Here is a 26,397-nt window from a genome sequence, read left to right as displayed (position 1 = left end):
TTTCTCATTCTGAGATTGTTGTAAGAATATTAGAAGATTATCAAACTTGTTTCTAGACATTCTTACTGTTTTCAGTTGTTTTATCTTATAAAAGTGCCTTATTCCACTGACAGATGTTGCTTAGAACAAACATAATTATCTCTCAAAACGTCAAATCATCTACCAGTGGAATAGGACACTTTGACTGGACACAATCACTTAAAACAAGTACAAAATGTATGGAAAAATGTTGAATAATCAGAATCAGAATACTTTACTGACCCCAGAGGGAAATTGCAGTTATTACAGTTGCAACTGTTTATGTAAAAGAATAAACACTTTAATAATTTAAAGAAAAAAGAGAAATTTGCAATATGTGCACAAATAATCTTGCAACATTAATGAAAAATGAATGATGAATAATCTTGTAACCTTCTTACAACAAACACATAATGAGAAGTATTAGATGTATTGAGTACATATAAAATGCTTTTTCTTGATAAGACATCGTTTTTTTGCAGACAAAAAAAAAGAAGGAAAGAAAAAAGGAAGAAAAAAAAAAAACACACCACCAACGTTTCATTTTTTTTGTCCCACCCATCATAAATGCATAGCCCCTTTACTAAGATCAGCTAGCTAGCTAGCTTTGCAGCTAATGCTAACAATATTATTTCTCCCTTCTCCAATGTTAAATGAACAGTCCCTTTGGTCTCACTAATGTCATCAGCATGTATGCTAGTAGTGTTCCAAATGTCTGCTAGGAGGACTGTGAAACCCCTTTGCCCCTAGAAAACGCACTAATGCTAATGTTATTAGCATGCAGGCTAACACCTTTCTCTTTGAATTTTCGTCCCTTACAATCAATAAATAAACAAGGACCAGTTTCTTCATGTAAAGACTGGCTTAACCGGTAGAGAGAGTGTTTAGTGTGATGCTCGCTCTACCATTTAAGAGCCCTCCTTACATTGAGGTGTAAAAAGCAACTAAGAACTCTAAGGCTGGTTTGAAGGCCAGCAGAAGGTCAAGGTTTGCCAATATCCACAGTGATTTTGGTGAACAGCTGGTCCTTCTCTGTCCTCACCACTCTGTAGGTCAGACTGTTGATGCCATCGCTGTCCATGGTTTGTCTCGTGCGAGCAATTCTGTCAAACCTGCGAAAATGAAACACACTCTGAGGGAAGGGCCTCCACGGCCAGCCGGACTCAATAATGTTGATTTTCAACGTGAGAATAAGTCGACAGAGAACACACCTCAGCACATTTTAATGCACTTTTATTGGTTATTTGTTCAATTTCATATTTTCCGGGCGAAATGAAACATAAAATGTGGCCTGTGCAAAAGTTATGGCACCTTTTTATATTTCGTTTTTATGCCAAACTCACTGACAAAATGGAAATTGTGCATTAAAATTTGCAGAAAACTCTATATTTAAGTCTGTTCTCTGTGGAAGATTGTGTGTCAACTTAGTTTTAAATTGAAAATGAATAAAATATGAAACGGAATTTCACCGGGGTGCCAAACATTAGTGCACCTGGGTCTCAAACTCAAATGACCTAGGGACCACTACCAAGGGGTGGGAAGTAAAAAAAAGAGCCCCATATGTTAGTATGAATTTTCACTTCAAACAAATACCGGCCAATACAAGGGGCAAACACAGGGCTTAAGTATACAGGGAAAACAAGGGACAGGTGAAAACAATCAGGGGCGGAGTTACAAAACGAGGGGCAGGACTACAGATACCAAAACAAACGCACATGGACTAAACCAAAACACAAACACATGGACAGGACTGGGAGGGGCCAATCATGACAGTACCCCATCCCCCCCAAAAGGCACACACAACGAGGCCTGCCAAACAGAAAAAAACAAAGACAAGAAAGCAAAACCCAAAAACAAAAAGACAGAACCAGACTAAACAAGGACAGGCACAGAAGCCAGAGCAGAGGCAGGAACGGGCACAGAGGCAGGAACAGAACGGGAAATGGAAACAGACAGACGAAGAACGGGCAACAGGACCAGACACAGACGGTGACACAGACACAGGAACAGACGAAACAAAACGAGGACGAAAAACGGAGGGAGGACGAGGAGAACGTAACGGAAACGGGTACAAAAACAAACAGGAACAGAAACAAAAGGAGACACAGGAATGGGAACGACAACAGGAACAGGAACCGACACAGACACAACCGCAGGGAACAGGACAAAACCAGGGACCGAACAGGGCAAAACAAAGGGGCTGTAAAGTCCACGGGGGCAGGCGGGCCTGCTTCGACGTCCAATGAGACTGGCGGCGGGTCCGGAGGCGCAGTGACTGGATCAGAAGTGCCGCGGGGCGCGGCCACGGAATCAGGAGCTCCGGCTGGGGACATCGGCTCCAACCCGGAGGAACAGACAGACACAGGACCCACTCGGCTGCTCCCAAGGCTCACTCGAGCAATTGGCAGCTCGCAGTGGCGCTTGAAAGCGAGCCGAGTACCATAGAACGGGTTATCTGAATGCTCCATCCATCTGACCACGTGTTGCACTGCAGGTAGCTCCTCCCTGCAGTGGTGCTCAAGATGGGCAGACGCAAGGCGATTACCTGAGCTCTCGTCGGCAAAACACAAGGCTGGAAGGTCCTTAGCCTTCTTACGAGTCCAGCGAGACGCTCGTGTTCCCTCAGCGCCAGGGGATTTGCTGTCTCCGGCTTGCAGTCGTTGGGACATGTCGAACTCGGGCTGCTTAGAAACAGCCGGAGTTTCGTCCCAACGGAACAACCACATGCCAGAGTCTTGCTTACCTGCTGCATCCTGTGGTGGCCGGTCTTTATGTAACGTGGAGCGAGGAGGCGGACGCATGTGCTGAGATAAGCGAGATTTATTAGGGGCAAATCCAGGGTCGTGGTCAAAACAGTCCAGGTTCATAGAGCCAACACGGACAGATCGGGGGACATGACAAAAACCAGAATCAACACAACAAACAGAGACCGATACATCAAACAAAGACCAGCCAACACAAGGGGCAAACACAGGGCTTAAGTATACAGGAAAAACGAGGGACTGGTGAAAACAATCAGGGGCAGAGTTACAAAACGAGGGGCAGCGACTACAGATACCAAAACAAACACACAAGCCCACTTAAACGCATCTTAGACAATGTTTATTATGAATTCCTCTGTCATCACAAACCACCATTTATTACTATTATTACCATATAGAAAAAAATATATAAATGTATTCACTCGTATTAAACATATATGTCCGATATGTCCAATTGTTTCTGCGCTATCCACCACCCAAATAGTACCTGCTTTGTGAGGGTCCATGGGGGTCCTGAACACTGAACAACAGGGTAAAAGGGGCTAACAAAGTATCAGAGAAACAGATGGACTACAGTCTGTATCTGTAGAACTACAAAGAGCACATATACAGTAAGTGGAGCTGATAAAATGGACAGTGAGCATAGAAACAAGTCATAATGTTATGCCCGATCAGTGTGTATTGAAAAATATTTATATTTATATATTTTGTTTATTGTGAAATTTAACATATTGGAAAAATAAACAAAGCACTATAAATTGTGGCCTGTGCTGCAGTTATGATTGGTTCCATTATGTTAAACATAGCAAATAAATTTTTCTCACTTAGAAATTTGAAACGTAGTTAGATCGGGATGTTTACATGTTTTCAAATGACTGGTAGTATATAAGCTTGACAAATATTTAGGAAAATATATGGAAATATTCTTCCTTCTGCATATTAGGCTGATGATATCTAATCAGTACAGTAAAGAGACAGTAATAACTTCATATTTATGTGGAAAGGAAGTTTCGATTTTGTGACTGTTACCTCTGAGGGTTTGGTTCGTTCTTGTTGTCTCTTACGTGCTGAATCATCTTGCACCGCCCAACAACGCCATCAGGCCGAGACACAGACATCCCTCGAAATGTCACCCTCCAGAAAGAAAACAAACAAAGTCCTTACTGGGCTTGCCCTTCAGTGGTTACAGCCATACCTGCTGATAGGCATCAATACATTTCAATGGGCTCCCACAAATCTGGTATTGCTCCTGTAGATCGAGGTGTGACCCAAGGATCTGACCTTGTGCCTCTCCTCTTTGTCATTTACATCTCCCCACTCAGTCAGATCATCTGCAACCTTGGTTTTAACTTTCACTGCTGTGCTGATGACTCTCTGCTTCCACCCAGGCTTTCAGTTCTTGTCTCAGAGATTTGAAAACTTGATTGCAAAACAATTATTTTAAACTAAATGTTGATAAAACAAGATTGACAATGAGTGTAGAAACAAGGAGGTGGTCATAATGTTATGACTGCAGGCCTAAATCATCACATACTCACCAAAAAGTTGTGAAAAAAAGTCAGTAATCTCTTGTACATGTTTCTCAACCTTGGGACTGGAGGCCTGCTGTCCTGCACATTTCAGTATTTTCCTAGCTTAAACACACCATTTTCAACACAGTAAGGTTGAAAATGAGCTGATTAGTTGGATCAGGTGTGTTGGAAGGAGGGAAAACACTAAAAAAAGTGCAGAGCAGTGGGCCTCCAGGGCCAGGGTTGAGAAAGGCTGCTCTAATAGACTTCATTAGGTGGTTTGGGACACTCCATAAAACATTTGTCCATAAACATGGACTAAACTCAGGCTTCAAGATGCTACATAACACTACAGACTGACCTAATAAAGTTCATAATACTGTTATGCCTGGTGTGTTAAAGCAATGGTGGCATATTCAACATTTAGATGCACAACGTGTTGTTATTGTTCTGAAGTCGCAATAAACGTCTGCGCAATTATGTTTTTTCTGGGTAATTTGGGTAAATTACACAGATCCTTTATCCCCTGCAAATCAGCCAGTTGAATCATGCAGAGATTACATTACCAGACCTTCTCTGGTGAAACTAATCCAGCTCCAGTAGGGCTTAGGTGTGTCTTGACTGCTAACGTATGAAACTGTAGAATGTAAATCAGGTCAAAACTAGAAATTAAACTAAAAAAGACTTTCTGTCATGCCTGGTGTCTTACAGCAGTGGCTGTGTGGAACAGCTGCGCTCGCTTCTTCAGGATTTTTTAACCTTATTAGTGTTCGTTCACCTTCATGTCCTGGTCAGTGAGATTCTATGGGCTGAATAGAGCAGTTAGGTTTGAGGCTTTGAACTTTATTTTGGACTGCGGGTGTGTGTGCTTGGTTGGTTGAGTAAGGTGGGTTTGTGGGTGGGACTTTCTCTCTATAGACCTGTGGGAATGTTAAGGGGATTTCTTCCATTTTGGTAGTGTTGGCGTGAGCATGGGTTTCACCTTACAAAAATCGGATCAGACTCCAAGAGCCAGATGCACACTTGAGCACTTTTATACAAGTGCTCAAGACGATACAAGTAGAAAAGCAAAAACAAACGCTGAGCAAAGAGAAAATAAATAAACCAAATAAATCCAGAACTGATCGGCCTGCGCCAATCCATGCAGTTCTGGCTGGTCTCCACCGGCATCCAGCAGCCAGCTAGTGTTGGTGGCCGCAATGCCACATAGACACGACCATTGTCCTCTACCCAAAGGAAAGGGGAAAAAAAAAAACCAAGAAAGAAAAATCCCCCTTATAAACCTCTAGCCCCACCCCAAACATTAGCATGATCCATTCCCGGGCTAGCAGGGGTTACAACATACAAAACACACACAACATAACACGATGGCCATCTTACACAAATAACAATAACAACAACAACATTACACAATCATGATCTAGTGATGAGTCTTAATTTCTACACCTTATAACCATTCTATCTTTCCTTTCCCCTTTAGGTTCCCGGATTACGCCTCCCCCCCTCTACAGACGGCTGTGGGCTTTACCAGCCGGTATAAGGGAAGCCCCGGAAGGCGCCTTCGCTCCCCTAAGGAACAGGATAGAAGAGATCACAGGTAAGTATCACATACATCAATCGTTTAATTTAAAAACAAGTGCTTAAATATCTTTTATAACCCTGGTGATGGGGTAGACCTACTGACCCCATCACAAGACCCTTTGATAGAGTTATAGTTGTAAGAATGCAGACAGTTTTATGTGTGGATGTGATTCAAAATGCTGTGGTCTGGCAGTAAAACAAAGTCAGCAGTTTGGTGGTATTTCAGATCTAGCAGTTTGCCAGTGAAGTAGATGCTGCACATTTATGCCTCTTACCCCAAATGTAGTTGATCAGCTCAAGATCAAGATATATTTGGTGTCTGAAATTTGCTTCTTTATTTCTGCATTGTAGCTATGTGGCTAATGTAGCTAAAAAGCACTGGAAGCATTTACTTTTACAAATTAGCATTGCACTAACTGCAGGCCTGAATTACCACATACTCACCTCAAACTGTGTGGAGTTGTTCAGTGTCTCTAATACACTTGATCATGTCGTTGTAGATATTGTATGACATGCTGTTAGCTATAGATATGGACTAAATTCAGGTTTCAAGATGCTATAGTTTTTAGCGATGATAAATAGTCCACGTTTATTGATTTATAAATAACAGTGAGTCATACAGAGCAGAAACCCCGTAATCAAGTCTATTAGAGCTTACTGAACAACTCCACGCTGTTTCTGATTATTTAGGTGTGGCCATCTAGCTGTATTAGCCTCACAGCTCTAGAGGAAAACTAAAGGCCTGAGGGGAAGATCTAGCTGAATCCAGGGGAGCAGTTGGGGGTTAGGTGCCTCACCCAAGGGCAATTTACTGTACTGTATTGTCTGCACTGTGTCTATTGTATTGTCTCACACTTGTGTTCCTGTATTGCTCCTGGAGGAAAGTTGTTTCGTTTCACTGTGTGCTTGTATGTAGCTGAGATGACAACACCTTGATTTGACTTTATTTGAATTGATGAGCATGGATTTGCATGCTGGGCGGCACGGTGGCGTGGTGGGTAGCGCTGTCGCCTCACAGCAACGAGGGCCTGGGTTCGATTCCCCGGCCGGGCAACCAGGGTCCACTGTGTGTGGAGTTTGCATGTTCTCCCCGTGTCTGCGTGGGTTTCCTCCAGGTTCTACGGTTTCCTCCCGCAGTCCAAAGACATGCAGTCAGGCCAATTGGACATGCTACATTGCCCCTAGGTGTGAGTGTGTGAGTGTGAGTGACTGTCTGTGTCTGTCTGTCTGTCTGCCCTGTGATGCACTGGCTATCCTGCCTTCCGCCCGAAGACTGCTGGGATAGGCTCCAGCACCCCCCCGTGACCCTGATGGAGAAGCGGCTTAGAAAATGGATGGATAGATGGATGGATTTGCATGCTAATGGTTTCAGTGGGTTTCAGCTGGCATGAGCTGAACTGGTAAGTCAACCGTTCCCTACCGGAACCAACTGGTGTTCTAATAGAATTCCCAAGAGAATTTCCCACAAGGGAAAGCAAACTTAAGACACTAAATGCGTCTTAGCTGATTGGCTACTTTTGTCTTAAGGGGGCAAATTTCGGTACATATTTGTCAAACTATTCCTTTACCATACTGCTTTTCTGACCTGTTGTAGATGTCGTCGTCCTCTCCACCCCAGCCCCAGTAGTTGTTGGGGAAGCCATTGACTTTCAGGTACTGTTCTTTACTCATTGCCGACACACCTCCGAAATACTGGTTGTAAGGCAACCTGTGATTAAACCAAACAAAACAGAAGAGAAACTCACTGTGACAAACTAACAACTGCTTTCCAGTCCAGTATGCAAATAGATAGGAAGACAAGCCCTAGCATGCATCCCCACCAACATGCATGAAACCCTACTTTAAAAGGTCCAGATCAAAAACAGTCAAACATAATACTAAATACTCCACAACAATTCAGTGTTTGTTCCCTCCCAGAAGCTCTGATTATGCACCATCATTTGGTTTAAAACTGGTTTAAATAAACTGTTTAATCTCCAGCATAGCGTTGTAAAATTTAGCTGCACAACTATTGTTACTGTTCATTGTTCAGAAGTGTATGGCCTGTTGATAATACTGATACAGACATCTGTGTGTTGATGTTTCAATCTGGGTTATTCAGGGTAACTTGGAGTAAATTACATAGATTCTTCATTTCATGTGAATCAGCCAGTCAAATCACTCAAATTACATTACCGGATCTTCTCAGGTGAAACTAATCCAGCTCCAACAGGGTTTAGGTGTTTCTTTTGACTGCTACTATATGAAACTGTAAATATGGTGGAAACTTCAGGAAGATTCACTCAAAAGAGGCCCAGAATATTCTATAATAACTCTAGGTAGTACGAAGCAATCTGGACTAAACAATATGTAATGTGCTCCTCAGTATATATAGCTTCAAACAAGCCAGGATGCCCCTGTGTCAGAGCGATGAGGTAGGCGCCGGACAGCTTTCGCAACGTTTGACCTTTGAGGAAAAGGCTATTGGAACAAGTCTCGCACTGTGGAAGATTGCTGCTTTCTCTCTTTCTTAGAGTTATAGTTAGCTGATTTTATTAAAGGAATTGTGTGTGGCTGTCAGTGTGGGTCAAAATGCTGATGAAAAGGTAAATCTGGAAACTTGATGAGAAAGCAGATCTGGCAATCTGGCAGGAAAGTAGATTTGCTCTTAAAGTAGATACAACAACAGAGCAGGAAAGTAGATCTGGCCATTTGGTGAGAAGGTAGATCTGGGAATTTGGTGAGAAAGCAGATTTGCTTATAAAGCAGATCAAACACTAGAGCAGGAAAGTGGATATGGCAATTTGGTGAAAAAATAGATCTGGCAATTTGGTGAGATAGTAGATTTGGCAATTTGGCTAGAGAGTAGATTTAGTAATTTGATGAAAAAGTAGATCTGGCAAATTGGCAGTAAAATAGATTCAGCATTTTGTCGGTAAATGTGGCCATTTTGTGGGAAAGTGGATTTTGCAGTTTGTTTCTAAATTAGATCTGGCAATTTGGCAAGAAAGTAGACTACATTTTGACAGTAAAGATTTAGCTATTCTGGGAGCAAAGTACATCCAATAATTGGGCAGAATCCATCAATTTGACAGGAAGAGACTTAATGAAATTCCTAGAAGTGTTCCGGGTAGACTTAAGGATCTCCCACTTACCTGAAACCAAACTTGTCCATGGACACTGCAAGGTGACGTGGTTGGTCAAAGCAGCGGTAGGTATTTCGGTCATCTAGAGGGATAATGTCAACATCACTGAAGATAAAGCAGTCGTAGTCGTATTCTTTCAGAGCCTCTGCGTAGCCCACATTCATCAGCTTAGCACGGTTAAACGTATCCTCACCATCCTACGTACACACATGAAACAGATGTATATCTGACATGGTACTAAGAGGAACATGGTGCAGAGTTAGCTGGTGTGAGGGCTTTAGTTACCAGAGTTAGCTAGTGTGAGGGCTTTAGTTAGCAGAGTTAGTTAGAGTTAGGGCTTCAGTTAGCAGAGTTAGCCAGTGTGAGGGCTTTAGTTAACAGTTAGCTGGTGTGAGATATATATATATATATATATATATATATATATATATATATATATATATATATATATATATATATATATATGAGCATTGCTATTGTAATACATGCAGAATGTGGTTTGACACCGTCTTGCTGAAATAATCAGGCCTTCCCTGAAAAAGACGTCATCTGGATGGCAGCACATGTTGTCAAAACCTGTATATAACGTTCAGCATTAATGGTGCCTTCACAGATGGGCACGTCACCCATGCCATGTGCACTAATGTCACTAGAGATCCCTGAATATCCCTTGTGGCACTGTCAGAGCCGATTAAGGAAGGAAAAGATAAATAAAGGAAGTAACAAGAGATTCATTCTTTACTGGATAAAATACTCTACTGGAATTTAGAGGCTTTTAGCCTCACAATTTACAGCAATTCACTAGCAGAATGTCCAGTGTGATCCGCAGTGTGGGGGCAGATGTGGGCTGGAGGTTAGGGAACCAGCCTTGCGGATTTGATCCGCTGAGCAAACAGTACGCGACTGAGGTGCCCTTGAGCAAGACACCTAAACCCTAACTGCTCCTCGAGCACTGTGGATAGGGCTGCCCACCACTCTGGGCATGTGTGCTCATTACCACGGTTAAACTGTGGAGGTGAAATATCCCCATTGTGGGACTAATAAGGGTCACTTAATCTTAATTTAATCTTAATTCTCATTCTGAAGTTGCATAGAAGTTTTTGCATTGTACCGGTGCTTTATGAGAGTAAAACTGTCATAACTAAAAGAGGATGCATAGCACCATTTGCAAGCATGTCCGGAAGCCATATGTCAACAACACCCAGAAACGCCACAAACTTCTCTGGGCTGAAGCTTATCTGAGATGGACTGATACTCAGCAGAAATGTATATTGTGGTCTGATGAATCGACCTTTCAGGTTGTTCATGGACATAATAGATGGTGTGTTCGCAAGGCCAAGCAGGAACATCTAGACTGTTACCAGCATAAAGTTCAAAAGCCATAGTCTGCCATGGTTTAAGGGGTGTATCATGCACGTCTGTGAAAGCACCAAAGCTGAGAGGTACATATGCATTTGGGAGCAGCGTATGCTGCCTTCCAGACACCAATAAAGTTAGTTAAAACTTCAAATATATTGTCTTTGTAATGTTTTTAACTGAATACAAGTAGAAGGACCTGCAAATCATTGCTTTATTTACATTTTTACTACTGTCCCAACTTGTTTTTTTACTGAGTATACATCAAGGGTTTAAATATGAACATTTCCTAAACTTTTTCTTATCTTAGTTTGTGTTTACACATATTTAGTATATGATAAAGAGGATATTGTCAATGACTGTAATACACTACATGTGAATTTGTAGTATTAGGGTTAGGGTTACAAACATTACAGTATGAGTACTGTAAATATCAATTACAGATTCATTTTAAACTGAGCTAGTGCTGCATTCTTAATGTAATGTGTGTTATTGTAACTATCTTTTTCCAAGTGATTCTGGACCATTTCGCCAGGTTGATTCATCATGTTCCCTCAAAATAAAAGGCAAATGAGACATGGCAGTAAAAGAGGATATAATGCTTATGTATGTTATGTTACCTGCTCGATCACATAGACTCCATAATCCAGCTGTTGTCTCTGCAAAAATGGGTGAAGGTAATAAAGCCAGTGCTTCATGTGCTCCTCTCTGTGTCTGAACGGTATGATGAGCGCCACCTTCTGGAGTGACACACATTCTCGTGGCTTGTACCGTCCACCCACAGACACCTTTGGGTCCTGCCTCATCTCATTCAAATCAATTGTTTGGGAAAAGTTCACATTTCTAGGACCCACTGCAGAAAAGGAGATTACATGAATTAATATTAGAGAAGGTAAGATGATCGACAACACAGAACATGTAAATTCACTTGAAAAACATACAAAAAAAATCCAGGTTCACTATACAAGTGCACACTTACAGGCTTTAGTCTATCTATTTAGTCTAGCTGCACAGTTTATCAGACCCCACTACCCCATTCATTCTTTATCACAGGACCACTGCACACCAGTTTGTATTTGGGTATAGCTGTGGAACTGAGATGGTAAGATATGGTTTTGGTTGAAGTCTCTAAGGGCATGAAATTGAAGCAAGAACCCAAAGCCCGAATACCTGCAGCTAGAAACCAGACCCGGCCAGGCCCAACTGCTAAACACCAAACTTGAAGACATTGAGAGCCAACCAGACCAGGCCTCATTGCTGCAGCTGTGCTTTGAAACTTGAACTACTAAATATGAATCCTGAAACCGAACAGGCCCGACTGGTACTGCTAAATATGAATCCTGAACCCAAACAGGCCCGACTGATACTGCTAAATATGAATCCTGAAACCTAACAGGCCCGACTGATACTGCTAAATATGAATCCTGAACCCGAACAGGCCCGACTGGTACTGCTAAATATGAATCCTGAACCCGAACAGGCCCGACTGATACTGCTAAATATGTATCCTGAACCCCGAACAGGCCCGACTGGTACTGCTAAATATGAATCCTGAACCCGAACAGGCCCGACTGATACTGCTAAATATGAATCCTGAACCTTAACAGGCCCGACTGGTACTGCTAAATATGAATCCTGAACCCGAACAGGCCCGACTGATACTGCTAAATATGTATCCTGAACCCCGAACAGGCCCGACTGGTACTGCTAAATATGAATCCTGAACCCGAACAGGCCCGACTGATACTGCTAAATATGAATCCTGAACCTTAACAGGCCCGACTGGTACTGCTAAATATGAATCCTGAACCCAAACAGGCCCGACTGGTACTGCTAAATATGAATCCTGAACCCGAACAGGCCCGACTGATACTGCTAAATATGAATCCTGAACCCGAACAGGCCCGACTGATACTGCTAAATATGAATCCTGAACCCGAACAGGCCCGACTGATACTGCTAAATATGAATCCTGAACCCCGAACAGGCCCGACTGGTACTGCTAAATATGAATCCTGAAACCTAACAGGCCCGACTGGTACTGCTAAATATGAATCCTGAACCCGAACAGGCCCGACTGATACTGCTAAATATGAATCCTGAACCCCGAACAGGCCCGACTGGTACTGCTAAATATGAATCCTGAACCCCGAACAGGCCCGACTGGTACTGCTAAATATGAATCCTGAACCCGAACAGGCCCGACTGGTACTGCTAAATATGAATCCTGAACCTTAACAGGCCCGACTGGTACTGCTGAATATGAATCCTGAACCCAAACAGGCCCGACTGATACTGCTAAATATGAATCCTGAACCCGAACAGGCCCGACTGGTACTGCTAAATATGAATCCTGAACCCGAACAGGCCCGACTGATACTGCTAAATATGAATCCTGAACCCCGAACAGGCCCGACTGGTACTGCTAAATATGAATCCTGAAACCTAACAGGCCCGACTGGTACTGCTAAATATGAATCCTGAACCCCGAACAGGCCCGACTGGTACTGCTAAATATGAATCCTGAACCCTAACAGGCTCGACTGGTACTGCTAAATATGAATCCTGAAACCGAACAGGCCCGACTGGTACTGCTAAATATGAATCCTGAACCCGAACAGGCCCGACTGGTACTGCTAAATATGAATCCTGAACCCCGAACAGGCTCGACTGGTACTGCTAAATATGAATCCTGAACCTGAACAGGCCCGACTGGTACTGCTAAATATGAATCCTGAACCCCGAACAGGCCCGACTGGTACTGCTAAATATGAATCCTGAACCCGAACAGGCCCGACTGGTACTGCTAAATATGAATCCTGAACCCGAACAGGCCCGACTGGTACTGCTAAATATGAATTCTGAAACCTAAGGCACAAGGTGGAAGCATAAGGTGAGTGCATGTGTGTGTGTGTATGTGTGTGTGTGTGTGTATGTGTGTGTGTGTGTGTATGTGTGTGTGCGTGTGTATGTGTGTGTGTGTTTGCGTGCGTTCGTGTGTGCATATGAAAATGAGAGTGAATGTTCATGTGTGGGGTTATAGTCAAACTGCAGCAGTGCACGCTTCCTCTTTCCGTATGCAGATAAAACACCCAGAATTCTTTGCTACAGTTGGCCTTGTTTACACTGAGAAAGGCCAGAGTGACGGCTAGGACTTACGGTGTGTTCCCCCCTCTCCCCCCATCTCAACCCACATCAGCAGAGTGTTACAGCAGTTTCCTCCACCAAACTCATGTACCGAACAGACAGGAAAGAGAACAAACACAGCACTAAGACAATCAGCATGTTCTTAGAGCAAATAATACGACTGAATAAGTCATCACAATAAACATCTCAACTCATGTTGTCATTCTCATTAATTAATGAATAACCGACTCTAACCTCTCCATGGATCACCACCTTATCGTGGTGGAGAGGTTTGTGTGCTTGAAGGACCCTAGGAGCTATGTTGTCTGAAGCAAAAGCTCCTGGTAGGGTCTCCCATGGCAAACTGGTCCTAGGTGACAGGCCAGACAAAGTGTGATCCATAACCACCCCTATGAGGACAACAAAGCAGGACTTGTGTACCCTGCCCGGATCAGGGTTACCGGGGCCCCACCCTGGAGCCAGGCCTGGGGGAGGGGCTCGCCAGCGAGCGTCTGGTGGCCGGGCATTCACTCATGGTGCCCGGCCGGACCCAGCCCGAAGGAGCTACATGAGTCCCCCCTCCCATCGACCCACCACCGATGGGAGGGGCAGTAGTAGGGGTGCGGTGCATTGTGGATCGGGCAGTGTCCGAAGGCGTGGGCCTTGGCGTTCTGATCCTCGGTTGCTGAAACTGGCTTTTGGAACTTGGAACGTTACCTCACTGGCGGGGAAGGAGCCTGAGTTGGTGCGCGAGGTTGAGAGATACCGGCTAGATATAGTCGGGCTCACCTCAACACACAGCTTGGGCTCTGGGTCCAATCTCCTTGAGAGGGGCTGGACTTTTTTCTTTTCTGGAGTTGCCCATGGTGAGAGGCGGCGGGCAGGTGTGGGCTTTCTCATAGCCCCTCGACTCGGCGCCTGTATGTTGGGGTTTTCCCCGGTGGACGAGAGGGTAGCTTCCCTACGCCTTCGGGTTGGGGAACGGGTCCTGACTGTTGTCTGTGCTTATGCACCAAACAGCAGTTCAGAATACCCAGCCTTCATAGAGTCCTTGGAAGGGGTGCTTGAAAGTGCTCCTCCTGGAGACTCGATTGTCCTACTGGGGGACTTCAACGCTCACGTGGGCAATGACAGTAAGACCTGGAGGGGTGTGATTGGGAGAAATGGCCTCTCTGATCTGAACCCGAGTGGTGTTCAGTTTTTGGACTTCTGTGCAAACCACAGTTTGTCCATAACGAACACCATGTTTGAACACAAGGATGTCCATAAGTGCACATGGCACCAGGACACCCTAGGCCGCAGTTCAATGATTGACTTTGTTGTCGTGTCAGCGGACTTGCGGCCATGTGTACTGGACACTCGGGTAAAGAGAGGAGCTGAGCTGTCAACTGATCACCACCTGGTGGTGAGTTGGATCAGGTGGTGGGGGAAGATGCCAGTCAGACCAGGCAAACCCAAACGTATAGTGAGGGTTTGCTGGGAACGTCTGGCAGAAGAACCTGTCAGATTGATCTTCAACTCACACCTCCGTCAGAACTTCGACCAGATATCGGGGGAGGTGGGGGACATTGACTCAGAATGGGCCATGTTCCGCTCCTCCATTGTTGAAGCGGCTGACTGTAGCTGTGGTCGCAAGGTAGTTGGTGCCTGTCGGGGCGGTAATCCTCGAACCCGGTGGTGGACACCCCAGGTGAGAGATGCCGTCAAGCTGAAGAAGGAGTCCACGCCTTCGGACATGGTTGGCCTGTAGGACACCAGAGGCAGCTGGCAGGTATCGACAGGCCAAGCGATCTGCGGCTTCAGTCGTTGCCAAGGCAAAAACCCGGGTGTGGGAAGAGTTTGGTGAGGCCTTGGAAAGTGACTAAGTCGGCTCCGAAAAGATTCTGGCAAACCGTCAGGCGACTCAGAAGGGGAAAGCAGTGTGCCACTAGCACTGTATATAGTGGAGATGGTGTGCTGCTGACTTCGACTGAAGACGTCATTGGGCGGTGGAAGGAATACTTTGAAGACCTTCTCAATCCCACCAACACATTCTCCAGTGAGGAGGCAGAGTCTGGGGACACAGGAATAGGCTTGTCCATTACTGAGGCCGAAGTCGCTAAGGTAGTTAAAAAAACGCCTTTTCAACATTGCGTGGACATCGGGGGTGGTGCCACTGGATTGGCAGACTGGGGTGGTGGTGCCTCTTTTTAAAAAGGGGGACCGGAGGGTGTGTTCCAACTACAGGGGAATCACACTCCTCAGCCTCCCTGGTAAGGTCTATGCAAGGGTACTGGAGAAGAGAGTCCGGCTTATAGTCGAACCTCGGATTCAGGAGGAGCAGTGCGGGTTCCGCCCTGGTCGTGGAACACTGGACCAACTCTTTACCCTCTCCAGGATTCTCGAGGGTTCATGGGAGTTTGACCAACCAGTCCACATGTGCTTTGTGGATTTGGAGAAGGCATTCGACTGTGTTCCCCGGGGTATTCTGTGGGAGGTGCTTCGGGAGTACGGGGTACATGGCTCTTTGCTACGAGCCATTCAGGCCCTGTACAAACAAAGCAGGAGTTTGGTTCGCATGGCCGGCAGTAAGTCAGACTTTTTCCCAGTGAGAGTTGGACTCCGTCAGGGCTGCCCTTTGTCACCGATTCTATTCATAATTTTTATGGATAGAATTTCTAGGCGCAGTCAGGGGATGGAGGGTGTCCGGTTTGGTGACCTCAGGGTCACATCTCTGCTGTTTGCAGATGATGTGGTCCTATTGGCGACATCAGGCCGTGAACTTCAGCTTTCACTGGATCGGTTTGCAGCCGAGTGTGAAGCGGCCGGGATGAGGATCAGTACCTCCAAATCCGAGGCCATGGTTCTCACGCGGGAAAGGGTGGAGAGCCCTCTCTGGGTCGGGGATGAGCTCTTGCCTCAAGTGGAGGAGTTTAAGTATCTCGGGGTTTGTTCACGAGTGATGGTACAAGGGAGCAGGAGATTGACAGGTGGATTGGTGCTGGGTCAGCAGTGATGCGGGCTCTTTACCGGTCTGTTGTGGTAAAGAAAGAGCTGAGCCATAAGGCAAGGCTCTCGATTTACTGGTTGATCTACGTTCCTACCCTCACCTATGGTCATGAGCTTTGGGTAATGACCGAAAGAACGAGATCGCGAATACAAGCGGCCAAAATGAGTTTCCTCCACAGGGTGGCTGGACTCTCCCTTAGAGATAGGGTGAGAAGTTCGGTCATCCGGGTGGGACTCGGAGTAGAGCCGCTGCTTCTTCGAGAGGAGCCAGTTGAGGTGGTTCGGGCATCTTGTTAGGATGCCTCCTGGATGCCTCCCTTGGGAGGTGTCACAGGCAAGTCCACCGGGGAGGAGACCCCGGGGAAGACCCAGGACACGCTGGCGTGACTATATCGCCCAGCTGGCCTGGGAGCGCCTCGGAATCCCTCCCAGGGAGCTAGTGGAAGTGGCTGGGGAAAGGGAGGTCTGGGCCTCATTGCTCAGGATGCTGCCCCCGCGACCTGAACCCCGGAGAAGCGGAAGATGATGGATGGATGGATGGATGGATGGATAACCGACTCTAAATGTAGGTATTGTGATATAAACCGAGTCTGTTCTACAGTTTCTCATTAGGCTGAATGAATAACCGGCTCTAAATGTAGGTATTGTGATATAAACCGAGTCTGTTCTACAGTTTCTCATTAGACTGAATGAATAACCGGCTCTAAATGTAGGTATTGTGATATAAACCGAGTCTGTTCTACAGTTTCTCATTAGGCTGAATGAATAACTGACTCTAAATGTAGGTATTGTGATATAAACCGAGTCTGTTCTACAGTTTCTCGTTAGACTGAATGAATAACCGACTCTAAATGTAGGTATTGTGATATAAACCGAGTCTGTTCTACAGTTTCTCGTTAGACTGAATGAATAACCGACTCTAAATGTAGGTATTGTGATATAAACCGAGTCTGTTCTACAGTTTCTCGTTAGGCTGAATGAATAGCTAGTGGAAGTGGATGGGGAAAGGGAGGTCTGGGCTTCATTGCTCAGGATGCTGCCCCCGCAACCCGAACCCCGGAGAAGCGGAAGATGATGGATGGATGGATGGATGGATAACCGACTCTAAATGTAAGTATTGTGATATAAACCGAGTCTGTTCTACAGTTTCTCGTTAGACTGAATGAATAACCGACTCTAAATGTAGGTATTGTGATATAAACAGAGTCTGTTCTACAGTTTCTCATTAGACTGAATGAATAACCGACTCAAAATGTAGGTATTGTGATATAAACCGAGTCTGTTCTACAGTTTCTCAATAACTACTGCGCACTATGCTGCAGTGCATGCTGGGGGCTGTAGTTCAGCACATTAGCAGGGAACTATCAACAGAAAACTAAAATAATGTAGGACCCTTAAAAATTTTCTTTGTTTTTCCTTGTAAGTGTGCAAGAACTCCAGTTCCCAGAAGCGTTTTCTGTTTTCGCGCCAATTATCTGTTTGGTTCCGGTTCAGCTCAGCCAGTCATACGAGTGGAAAGCTTGACAGACATTTTTCTATCCAATCCGCGCTGAGTATGGGCGGAACTAAGAGGGGGACTGAGAGACAGTGGAGGAGAGAAGTTCGTGTTCTGACTCTCCGGAGCGTTTTATAGATTTTTCTTTGTTCTACCACCAAGTTACGGCCGTATTACGCTATATAGCGGCTCAACCGCAGTGTTTCAGTTGAGTTTTACTGCCGAACGGCTGGAGAAGCAGCTCAGCCAGACTGTGGGGTACTGGTGTACAGCAGCGGACAGAGAGCTGGGGGAGCTGCGGTTACTAACACTTGTGCGGAGCGGCGCGGCCGGGCTTCGTGTGTTGGTTGAACTCGTACGGCGTCCTGAACGTCATGCCATGTGGTGATTGCGGTGTTGCCTGCTGTGAGTGCTGGGACTGCTGCGTTTCACCGGGGAACTTCGTGAACCGTGAGTGCTGTTGTCATGGTTACCGGAGACGCCACCTCAGTGAGCTTTGTTGAATAGTGAGTAACGAGTCAACTGACTCGGTTGACTCAGTCGAGTCATTTTCGCTTTCTAGAGTGAAATTAAAGTGCACCAACGTAATGGGCCCCAACGAAAAGCGCTGGAACTGTTTCATGGGAGTTTTTTCGGTGTTTGTTTACTGAGCCGAGTGTTTAATACACACTGTCTAAACGAAGGGTAGTTTTATTCATTTCTTTTATTGTATTTCATTAACCAGAGTGTAAAGGATATGTGTTAGGTTGGGTTTTTTTTATTATTATCTTTGAGAGTTGGGCATCTGATTTATTTGAGACTTGATTTGGAATTATTTATTTTCTTCATTTAATTTCATTTTTATATTGTTTTACTGAGGGATAAACTCAGAGAGCTAAATAAATAGCACCTCATTTATTTTCTCTAGATCACGTGTTGGCTATTTCTTCTAAAGTTCGCCCTTTACACATTGTTATTTAATAAAGTAACTAACATTTATGGAGGCACCATTTAAATATTCATACATTGTTAGCTTATTTTGCTAAACCATACCTGAAGTTTTCAGTGGCTGGTATTTTGGAGATGTACGCCCCCTAAATTTATATTGGGCGCCTTTACGGAGGTGTTACAATAATATAAGGTTATGTTGCAGCCTGATCTGGCCGGTGGGCCTTGTGTTTGACGTATGGGTGCTAATTGGTGGGGCATCCCATTAGGAAACCAACACTGTCATGTCAACCCATCAGGAAAACACTAAACACCATATTAGGGACCGCTGGACCCCACCAGGAACCAAGAGAAACTTGGGACAGCAGGGACACCAAAGGTGTCTGTGAAGTCAGGACTTGGCCGAACTATCACTTTAGTGCTGAGACCCCCAGTCTTACCTAAGAGGGGGGAAGTGTCCGGGCACTTCTCCAGCGCTTGAGTCGTAGGGATTGCTGTGCTCGTGCTCGTCATAGAGCTCGCGCTGTGCCCCTTCCTGAGGGTCCTGAGCATGAAGTTGCCGGGCGAGGGGGGGGCGTGCTCGCTCTCGTCGCCCGTGCTCCTCAGGTACAATGGCAGCATGACGGACAGGTGGATTGTGCACAGGGCCACCACCAGAGCGCAGGCTCTGTGGAGGACAGAGAAGTTCTCGCGGGGCTCCATCTGCACACTCTCAGAGCGCGCGCAGAGGAAAAACAAAAAACGAAACTACTAAATAAATAAATAAATAAAACTCACAAAAGCAACCTGTCAAAATGAGTCCCTCTCGTGCTCCATCACGCGCCACTGCTGTGGGGACAAGTGAGCACGAAATGCTCCTCCAGCTGTCATGTGCATGGTGAGGGGTGGAGTGTGTGTGGGTGGGTGTGTGGGTGTCCAAACCACAAGAGGGCGGCCAGTAAACCATAAATTAGAACATCTACAGTGTTGGATTAACAGCTGAAGTGTAGCAAGTTTTAAAAGGGATTAACCCTCGGATTATTTCTACACCGTTAGATTAACACTTTGACTGAATGACGATATTGAGTTAGATTAACTCTGTGATTAACGGTATAAAGTGAGATTGGCAATCAGATTCACTCTATAAAGTGAGATTAACACTCAGATCAACTCTGCGGAGTTAATGAACGCACACTAATTCTATAGAGTTCGAGTAACTCCGATTATTATAAAGTGAGATTAACACTCAGATTAACTATAGAATTGATTAACTCTCACAGAGTTAGATTAACTGTTAAAATATTTTTTGCAAAGTGAGATTATCTCTAGATCAATTTTTAGAACTCTTAGATTACCTATAGGAATATACTGTAGGTGTTAATCCAGCACTGTTGGTGTTTAAGTGGCCAGTTAGTAGAAGCACAAGGTAGGTGTTTCTGATAAAGTGGCCAGTCAGTGGAAGGACAACGTAGGTGTTTCTGATGAAGTGGCCAGTGAGTGGAAGCACAAGGTAGGTGTTTCTAATAAAGTGGCCAGTCAGTGGAAGGACAACGTAGGTGTTTTTGATAAAGTGGCCAGTGAGTGGAAGCACAAGGTAGATGTTTCTAATAAAGTGGCCAGTCAGTGGAAGGACAACGTAGGTGTTTCTAATAAAGTGGCCAGTGAGTTTATGTACAAGGTAGGTGTTTCTAATAAAGTGGCCAGTTAGTGGAAGTAAAGAGTAAGTGTTTTTAATAAAGTGGCCAAGGAGTGTAAACACAAGGCAGGTGTTTCTAATAAAGTGGCCGGTAAGTGAAAGCACAAGGTAAGACAGCTTGGCTGTCTAATACAAGGTGAATTGAGCGCCACAGTTTAGAAGCATAATAACTGAAAGAGCCTCTCCGTGTTTTCGGTATTTTCCAGAGTATTTGCAGAAGGTCAGTATCTAATGCTAATCTAAGTTAATGTGTTGGAACAGAAACTCACAGATACTCTGTGATGTAAATGGTGCTTTAAGGTCATTTAGATCTTAAAAAACTAGTAGTAGAGCTTTAAATCTATCCTGGACGATACAGGCAGGCAGTGCAGTTCTTTTAAAATGGGAGTGATATGATCTCTGTATTTTGTCTTTGTTAGGATGCTGCTGCATTTTGTATGAGCTGTAAAGGATGTATTGTTCATTTAGGAAGTCCAGTAAGAAGATCATTACAATGATCAACTCTGCTTGTAACGAATGCATGAACAAGTTTCTCTGCATCACTCTGAGATAGAAAATGCAGAATAAAACAGTTCAGAGTCTAAGATCACATCCAGGTTTGGTACTTCAAGTTTGGTATATGAAGCTAAAGAACTGAGTTTCTCATAAAGCAGCTTCCTCTGAGTCTTAGCACTAACAATTTCAGTGTTCTTGCTATATAGTTGTAGAAAACTTTGCAACATCCACTGAGAAATATCTGACATACAGCTGGTCAGTCTGTCTATAGTGTCCTGACTATGAGAAAGAATCAAAATGTATAACTGTGCATCATCAGAAAAGTTATGAGAATTTATTATGTTTCCTAATGGCATCACCTAGAGATAACGCATAAAGACAAAACCAAAGGTCCTAAAACTGAACCCTGTGGGACACCACAAGAAATGTTAGTTTTTCGAGGAAGGATTTTCCAGTAAAATCATGAACTGTCCATCAACTAAATATGATTTTAATCATTCTAAAACTGTGCCTGTTAGGCCAACCCAGTGTTCAAGGTGATGGATTAAAATCTTTCATCTTTAGCTGCATTAAGATCCAATAATACTGGAATTTTTACCAGGTTTATATGCATCGACACTGAGCCTGAAGTCGCTGACAAAACAAGCCAAAGCTGTCTCAGTACTATGTTTAGAATAAAAACCTGACTGAAACTTCTCATATAACTAGTTTGAAGACACATGTCAGTTGACTGGTGGTTGTGGATAGGAAATAAAGTGGCTATGTCTGTGTTGTAGTCATGGTGACCCCTGGTTCCCATCACCACCTGAAAGGGTTAACGTTCCTTTGGCCTGTCTCTTCCCCGGAGACTAACATGTATTAATAAAATCAGACTCTGCTGAGGGTGCAAGGGTGTCTGCCCTTTGTGCATACTTACAGGCTGTTAATAACTATTGTTCCTCTTTCATTCTGCAAACCACTTGCACTTTTGACTTACTGGATTTTGATGTTGAACTGAGCACATCCAGAGATGGAGAAAAACAACTCCATGTATGGACAGGTTACGACATATGTTAGAATGTGGTCGGGCCCTTCCTGGCTGCCTGCGTGCACGTGGGACGGGCTCTCTGTGTTTATAAAGAGGGGACTGCCCCTTCTTCTGTGTGCTTTGTGAATAAAACTCTCATCTCTCTACGAGAGTGTTGTTCATTATTGCATCGAGAGCTCTCTCTGTCTTGGGACTTAGTAGGATTGCCGAGCTGGTTTATCGCTTCATTCTCTGGTTTCTGAGGGAGAACACTGTTCAAGGAGACCCTTCCTAACACCACCACTCTAAAGAAATCAGTCTCTGCAATGAACCATGTCACACCAACCAAGTCTGAATGACTTTATGTAGAATTTTAGAAAAATTTGAGGAAAAGTATTCAAATAAAGGCACAGGAGCTCACAAGAACTCTGCACCTTTGGCTTCATTCCTGTACTGTAAGAGCATTTTTGTGACCTCCATTTTTCTGATCTACATCAAAATCAGAGAGGATGTTTTGTTTGTCTTTAGACCAGTCAGAAATGTTCATGGGGGCTGGTTCCCAAGCTCCCTTAACACCAAGCATGCACTGCAGCATACTGTACGTAATGTAATGTAGCCTATTGTAAAGTGTAGCCTGCTTGTTTATTTAGGTATTTATTTTATTGTTCAAAATTTTAAGTCTTTGTTGTGTTACATTTCAAGGTTCACTAAACACAGACGCTCTCTGGCCCACAGATTTGTAGAGTTTCTCACCCTTTTAGTGGTTGAGCTTGACACCCCAGATGTAGATAACAGTTTGTGATAGGACTGCTCGAATATGGCAAATATCATAACCACAGTTATTGACTGTTCAGAGCTGACTTTGGGAACGTCCTGCATTCATTGAACTGTAACAAAAAACTTTCTAACAGAGTGAATTTTGGATGATTAAACAGGTCATATTGCCCTGTGGGGCAGACGCCACCGTGTAACACAGCTCACACAGTATTTGAAGTTCTTCCTTGCCTGACTTAAATAATCTTACTTTCCTTATTGGCCGAGAATCTCTTTCCGTGGTCTTGCCTCAGGCTGAACTAAACATGCCACGGCCTATCTGAGAGTGAAGCGGGGTAAAGCTGTACGAAGTCAACAAAGACAACAAGTCAGTTGTTGATAAATATTTGCCTATTTTGAATTTAATGCCATAATTTTCTCAACATAAAATAGCAAAGAACTTTTTCTTTTTATCATCTACAGTACATAATCACTGAATGATTGAGAGAAACTGGATCTCTGTATGTAAGGGACAAGGTTAAAAGCCAGTATTTGGCCGTGATCTTTGGGACAGCTGGCGGCACTGCATTAAAAACAGACATGATTCTGTAGTGGAAATCAGTGCATGGGCTCAGAAACTATCCTGAAGACCACTGTCTGTGAAAATAATTTTTTTTCCCTGCATCCACAAACGCAACTTAAAACTCTAAAATGCCAAGAAGAATCCAAATATAAACAGGATCCAGAAACGCTGCCACCTTCTCTGGGCCCGAGCTGATTTAAAATGGACTGAGGCGAAGCGGAAGAGTGTCCTGTGGTCCGATGAATCAACATTTGAAATTCTTTTTGGAGAGCATGGACATTGTGTCCTCCAGGCTAAAGACCACTCAGCTTGTTATCAGTGCACAGTTCATAAGCCAGCATTCATGATGGTTTAGGGGGGGCATTAGTGCACATAGCCTGGGTGACGTGCTCATCTTTGAAGGCACCATTAATACTGAACAGTACATACAGGATTTTGGAACATATGCTGTCAAACCTTTTACAGAGAAGGCATTAATTATTTGAGTGAGACAATGCCAAACCACATTCTGCACATATAGAGTTCAGGTGCTAAACTGGTCTGTCTGCAACTGAGACCTGTCACCAGTGAAACTATTTGGTGTGTTGCCAAATGAAACATCCAACGATGAACTGTGAAGCATCTGAAAAACAAAGTCAAACAAGAACAGGAAAACGTTCCACTTTGTAAACTTCAGCAACGTCTCCTCTGTTCCCAAATGCTTACATAGCACTGTTAAAAGAACAGGTGAAAGAACAGGTGATGAAACACAGCAGTAAACAGGCCCCCGTCCCAACTTTTTTGGAATGTGTTTTTGGAAATGCAAATAACCGCTCAGCCCTAGTGTGTGGCACAGCATCAGAAAAAACACTCTTCAACTCTACTACAGATCATTTAGGCATCGTGCTAATTCAGGAGTGTAAACCGGACCACTGAAAGGGCCATGATAAAATACTCTCAATAACTACTGCGCACTATGCTGCAGTGCATGCTGGGGGTTGTAGTTAGCACATTAGCAGGGAACTATCAACAGAAAACTAAAATAATATAAGGTTATGTTGCAGCCTGATCATCCCATTAGAAAACCCTCATCTGGATTCAGCCCCTTTACACTGTCATATCAACCCATCAGGAAAACACTAAACACCACTTAGGGACAGCAGGGACACCAAAGGTTTCTGTGAAGTCAGTACTTGGCCAGACTATCACTTTATTGCTGAGACCCCCAGTCTTACCTAAGAGGGGGGAAGTGTCTGGGCACTTCTCCAGCGCTTGAGTCGTAGGGATTGCTGTGCTCGTGCTCGTCATAGTGCTCGTCATAGTGCTCGTGCTCGTCATAGTGCTCGTGCTCACGCTGTGCCCCTTCCTGAGGGTCCTGAGTGTGAAGTTGCCGGGCGAGGGGGGCGCGTGCTCGCTCTCGTCGCCCGTGCTCCTCAGGTAGAACAGCAGCATGACGGACAGGTGGAGTGTGCACAGGGCCACCACCAGAGCGCAGGCTCTGTGGAGGACAGAGAAGTTCGCACGGGGCTCCATCTGCACACTTCCGGAGCGCGCGCAGAGGAAAAACAAAAAACGAAACTACAAATAAAAAAACAACAAATAAATAATTGAATAAACTCATAAAAGCGACCTGTTAAAATGAGTCCCTCTCGCGCTCCGTCCCGCGCCACTGCCGTGGGGAAAAGTGAGCACGAGACACTCCTCCAGCTGTCATGTGCATGGTGAGGGGTGGAGTGTGTGGGTGTGTCCAAACCACAAGAGGGCTGCCAGTAAACCATAAATTAGAACATCTACAGTGTTGGATTGACAGCTGAAGTGTAGCAAGTTTTAAACGGGATTAACCCTCGGATTATTTCTACACCATTAAATTAACACTTTGACTGAATGAGTCAAACTCTGTGATTAACGGTATAAAGTGAGATTGGCAATCAGATTCACTCTATAAAGTGAGATTAACACTCGGATCAACTCTGCGGAGTTAATGAACGCACACTAATTCTATAGAGTTCGAGTAACTCCGATTATTATAAAGTGAGATTAACACTCAGATTAACTATAGAATTGATTAACTCTCACAGAGTTAGATGAACTATTAAGATATTTTTTGCAAAGTGAGATTATCTCTAGATCAATTTTTAGAACTCTTAGATTACCTATAGGAATATACTGTAGGTGTTAATCCAGCACTGTAGGTGTTAAAGTGGCCAGTTAGTAGAAGCACAAGGTAGGTGTTTCTGATAAAGTGGCCAGTGAGTGGAAGCACAACGTAGGTGTTTCTGATGAAGTGGCCAGTGAGTGGAAGCACAAGGTAGGTGTTTCTAATAAAGTGGCCAGCCAGTGGAAGCACAAGGTAGATGTTTCTAATAAAGTGGCCAGTGAGTGGATGTACAAGGTAGGTGTTTCTAATAAAGTGGCCAGTCAGTGTAAGCACAAGGTAAGTGTTTTTTTTTGTTTTTTTTTGCCTGTCTTGTCTGGCAGATTTGCAATCAGAATTATGGTCAGACTGCGTTACTGTGTCAAACAAATTTACTTTTCCAAAATGAGCACTATAGATTATAGGCTCATCTTGTCAGTGTTTCTTTCTTTCTTTCTTTTTTTAATTATTTAATTTCATTTTGTTTATACATTTGTATTTTATGACTGTAAATGTGTTAACATCATGCCAGACTTGACAGGCCAGGGGAATCTGTAAAGAAGGGAGAGGAGAGATAAAGAGGGGGGGGTAAGAAAGGGAAATAACAAAAGGGCAGAAAGAACACAGCACAAATACAAATGCCACGGCGAAAAGAGGAGAAGAAAGTGTACCTGAGACGTACAGCACTTGGAAATACTGCACAAATGACTGATGTATGTGTATGTGGGTGTGTGTGTTTGTGAGTGCAGTACAGTATAAATTTGTCACAAGATGCGCTCAATAGCGAGGGCAGAAAGCTGCGACAACATCCCCCCAGAGGCCAGAGGAAGGCAGAGAAAGACCAGGGAATCCCGCCCGCCGCGGCCCCCGCAGGAGCAGTGGA

General features: G+C 44.4%; 1 protein-coding gene across 3 annotated transcripts; it reads right to left on the bottom strand.

The window, feature by feature from the left end:
- Positions 1-344: 344 nt before the first annotated feature.
- On the bottom strand, positions 345-25,647 carry LOC108441318 (beta-1,4-galactosyltransferase 1-like). 3 transcript variants are annotated; one of them, XM_017720792.2, is made up of 6 exons: positions 24,616-25,647; positions 10,974-11,206; positions 9,007-9,194; positions 7,458-7,580; positions 3,810-3,914; positions 345-1,150 (listed from the first exon to the last, which is right to left on the bottom strand). In XM_017720792.2, exons 1-6 carry the CDS (start codon positions 24,911-24,913, stop codon positions 1,072-1,074), a joined length of 1,026 nt encoding a protein of 341 aa, XP_017576281.1. In that variant the 5' UTR covers positions 24,914-25,647; the 3' UTR covers positions 345-1,071. The 3 variants fall into 3 exon arrangements, with proteins under 3 accessions (XP_017576281.1, XP_017576279.1, XP_017576280.1); XM_017720790.2 differs by having other exon boundaries at positions 345-1,130; XM_017720791.2 differs by lacking the exon at positions 24,616-25,647 and adding an exon at positions 19,330-19,675 and having other exon boundaries at positions 345-1,130.
- Between the last annotated feature and the right edge of the window lie 750 nt (positions 25,648-26,397).

The sequence above is a fragment of the Pygocentrus nattereri genome, chromosome 22, assembly GCF_015220715.1.
Source record: "Pygocentrus nattereri isolate fPygNat1 chromosome 22, fPygNat1.pri, whole genome shotgun sequence".
NCBI classification, from domain to species: Eukaryota; Metazoa; Chordata; class Actinopteri; order Characiformes; family Serrasalmidae; genus Pygocentrus; species Pygocentrus nattereri.
Note: the sequence above shows the minus strand (reverse complement) of the source record. Positions and strands in the feature narration are given on the sequence as shown.